At 38.9% G+C, this 3,931-nt stretch overlaps 1 protein-coding gene across 1 annotated transcript; it reads right to left on the bottom strand.

Annotated features, from left to right (window-relative positions):
- Window positions 1–848: 848 nt before the first annotated feature.
- Window positions 849–2,947, bottom strand: LOC137401897 (uncharacterized). Its single transcript, XM_068088373.1, has 2 exons — window positions 2,429–2,947; window positions 849–2,220 (listed from the first exon to the last, which is right to left on the bottom strand). Exons 1-2 carry the CDS (start codon window positions 2,929–2,931, stop codon window positions 849–851), a joined length of 1,875 nt encoding a protein of 624 aa, XP_067944474.1. The 5' UTR covers window positions 2,932–2,947.
- Between the last annotated feature and the right edge of the window lie 984 nt (window positions 2,948–3,931).

Below are 3,931 nucleotides of genomic sequence, written 5' to 3'. Positions count from 1 at the left end.
ACAGTAACTACATACAATGTATATGAATCTAGTTGTCCAGGATACGTTTTAAATCAACTATTTAAGCTAATGATGTGTTATAATTTTTTCTATGTGCATGGGCGTCAGTCTTATTGGCATTATATCCCGTAATATCTTTATTTGAACAGTATGGCACTCTATGTTTCAACACTTCCTTAGGGGAGAGCGGGGTAGGTTGGACCCCTTTTTAGGTTTCTTGCTATTGCTGCTGTGTTTTTTATCACATTTTCATGGAATTTTGTGTGACACTACATTCACTTGTTGACACCACTGTGGTCCTTTGTTAAATTTCTGGGAATTTTTTTGAAAGAGTTATTCTTGCTCTTGCACAACAAGTTCAAAAGTCCAACCTGCCCCGCATGCGGGGTAGGTTGGACCCCATAGTGGGGCAGGTTGGACTATCCATTATTAAGCTCAGGTTATGCGCAAAATAAGATGTGATATGAAAGTTTTATTTAACACAGCCAAGGTGAATAAGATAAAGTTGAATTATGGTAGAAGACAGAATTATTAAAACAGTGAAATAAAATGTTCTATACCATAAAGTTGGTACCAGAATCAGAAAAAGTCCCAGCAAAGAAGTGCTTTTAAAACAGAAATACATAAAATCTTGCTCAATCTTTGTATCCAATACAGAGAAATAAAATTTTACTCAAAATTGGTATCTAATAATCAAGTCATCTCAGATCATCATAGAACTTGCTCAAATCTACGTTGAACATGATGCGTCTTATTGCTCTTAAAGTTCCCCCTGTAGATACTGGGTCGCCCAAATTTAACACAATATCATCTTTAGGTATGCAGTCACGGTCCTCCTTATCTGGATACTAAAAGGCACATTGTCTACTGCTGCTGACCTTGTGTAGAAAGTTAACTTCAAATCTGTCATCCTCTTTAACATCTAATACAGACCCGGCATAAAATATTGTCTTCCTGCCAGCAGGATATTTTACTAGCACATAGCAGCCTTTGGTAATTTCCCCCAGATCTTCCTGTTGCTGTTCAGGATCGAACGGATCTTCTCCAGACTCCGAGTCCGTTAATGCTATTGGCAAGATATCATCGTCATCTGAGGATTCAGGAATGGGTGCCGTTTTTCTCCTCTTTGCAGGTTGTTTGGATACTTTTGCTGCAGCATGCTCTGCAATTCTGTTTTTTTCCGGTGTATCAGTTAGAATAGCAGATGCTACTTTCCTTCTTTTGGTGTTCTTTTTTTGGCGAATGCCAGCTTTAGGCAATGGCATAAGCTGCTCTGGAGTTATATGCGAGGTTGATACTCGCCTCTGCTCTATTGGTGTTTGTGCAGATGTTGATGGTATTGGTTCACCTACATGTATATTACTGGAAGAAGGTGAGGGATGAGTAGATGTAGAAGCCTGTGGCTCTACATGTGGCTCTGGATCAGACTGTGGCTCATTATCTGGTTGATGTCTAGCATCCGGTTGTGGCTCTGCATCCGGTTGTGGTTGATGTCTTTCAGGATCTGGTTGGTCGGTCACATCAGCAGGGAGAAACTCACTGTCATCGAATATGTCTGCATTGTAGGGATATATGCCTGTTGCGCGAAACCCAGCTATAATGTTAGCATTTGTGACACTCTTTGTAAAAGCTACACCTGATAGCTGTGCCATTTCATATATGGTTATAGCACGCCCAGGATTACTTCGCTGCCATTCATCCATAGTTGAGTTAAGGTAACGCTTCAGAGGACCATATACACTACGATCTAGGGGCTGAAGTCTGTGGGAAGTGTGAGGAGGGAGAGTTAATAAGATGATATGCTTCTCTTTGCATAATTCGATTGACTGAAGAGATATGTGTGAACTGTGATTGTCAAGAATTAGCAGAGTTGGTTCGCTGCTGCATGGCTTTGCATGACTAATGAAGAATGGTAAGTATTCATTTGTAAATATATCGCTGTTCATATACCCAGTTTTACAAGCCACTCCCTTTGCACTTGCAGGAGCCCCATTTAGAAAGTGTTGTTTCATATTCACCCTTGGGAAAATGTAGAACGGTGGTAGAGAATTACCGATAGCGTTTACAGCACAACACATTGTAACCAGTTCACCACGCTCCTGAGATGCAGTAGCTCCTACTTGCTTTTTTCCCATCACACTTATCACTTTTCCAGGGTTCTGAACCGTGGTCACACCAGTCTCGTCTAGGTTGTAGATATTCTGTGGTAATATTTGGAATCTGAAACAAATAGTTCTTATTTGAAAACCAGAAACATCATAATTTAATTCACTAAATGTTAGGCTACTTATAATTTGTAGTAGAAGTCTACAAGATCTATAGCTGGCCTGCAGTATTATAATGTGAGTATTTAGTATTGATGAACTTGCCGCGGCTAAAAACTAATTATATGCTGTAGGCTCATAATAATTTGTTACATTTTGCTTACCTAGCAGTTACTTCTTTGAGCTTGTCGAAGAACAGGTTAACTGCTGGCCTATTAAATGCTGACTGTCTGGCTAACGAAGTGGCCTCTGGTGTTCTTATTGATAACTTGTGTCTCTTCATAAAAGCAGCAAGCCAATCTTTGCCAGCTGACTTATTTGTGTGCCAGCTCTCAGGTACTTTTACTTCGGTTCTGTTGTTGATAGCATATTCATATGCTAACTCACGACACTTAACAGGTGTTAAGCCATGGAATCGCGAGTCTAGGTCTTTAAGATGTGTAGCTAATGTTTGTTCCATGGCTTCGCTAAACACCATCTTCACTGTTTTACAACGGACATAGCCCTCACCAGCATTCTTTCGATGTCTTTTAAGCGTGGTAGCTGAAATTTTATAAGTATCTACTGTTTGGTCTAAAGTAGCCCCTTCACTCCAAAACTTGAGCGCAGCATCAATGTTCTCTTTGCTGGCCCCTCTCTCTGTCTTGCGTTTATAATTCCTAACCATGGTTGCCTACAATGGTATTAGTATGCATATATTAATTGTACTAATTGTCACTAAACTGAAGTAGGAGTCAAACAGGCAAAGATTATTATCATTTTCCATTATAACATTGTTGAAGGGGCAGGTTGGCCTACAGGCCAACTTGCCCCTTTCTCAAAAGGCCAACCTGCCCCTTCTGACCTTTGCTAGCAAGATTGTATTTTTTTTTAATTCAATATTGTTTAGCTGTAAAATTTTATCTGAATTTTGCTGAATACATGGTAAACATCCCTCAAACAGAGTTCGGGGGCAAAATAACAATTCAATCTAGAATAAATTGCTAAAAGTTTTTATTTCTTATAGTTACTTTTTAGGCAGAAAATATAGATTTGAAACTTATTTACTTACAATTGCACATGTCTTGTTCAGTCATTGACAGGAAGTGATGAATTGACCTACATATAATGTGGAAAGATAACTCTGAAAATGCACATATTGCTCAAAATTTACAAAGTCCAACCTGCCCCAGGGGTCCAACCTACCCCGCTCTCCCCTACAGTGGTGCTTCATTTGAGGCATGGTCAAATAGAGATTAGCGTTTTATTTATTAAACATTCACTCAAAATATTGAGAAGACAAATGTAACCCTTTCACGGGCGAATCGAATGTCTATCTATTTTGCACTTTCCTTTGGGCATGCAACATAAACACTGTTAAAAGTGTTATGACGGGATTTGGGCGTTCTTAAATACTCGAGTTAACAAGAGGGAGTGAGGGGATTAATAACCCGAACGAACTAATCACACAATCCCGTATAACAATGATTATTATTTGCACTCGCCTGGAGCAAGAGTTTTATATGTTTAATATCTTATTTCCTAAAACATTAATATTAGTTTTACTAGCAGAGACACGTAAGTAAATGATTACTACATGTTTGAAGTTATTATTAAAAACTTGATAAAATGAAAGTACACAGATATCTGTAATACCTGTATTGAAGAGAGAGCTCACGGCCACTTCT

This window comes from Watersipora subatra, chromosome 8, assembly GCF_963576615.1.
Source record: "Watersipora subatra chromosome 8, tzWatSuba1.1, whole genome shotgun sequence".
Classification (NCBI taxonomy): Eukaryota; Metazoa; Bryozoa; class Gymnolaemata; order Cheilostomatida; family Watersiporidae; genus Watersipora; species Watersipora subatra.
The sequence above is the reverse complement of the archived record's forward strand: the minus strand, read 5'-3'. Positions and strand labels throughout refer to the sequence as shown.

Coding starts and splice junctions, on each gene's coding strand:
- LOC137401897 (XM_068088373.1), bottom strand. CDS start 2,931: ATGGTTAGGAATTATAAACGCAAGACAGAGAGAGGGGCCAGCAAAGAG. Junction 2,221..2,428: donor CTCAAAGAAGTAACTGCTAG/GTAAGCAAAATG, acceptor TATTTGTTTCAG/ATTCCAAATATTACCACAGA.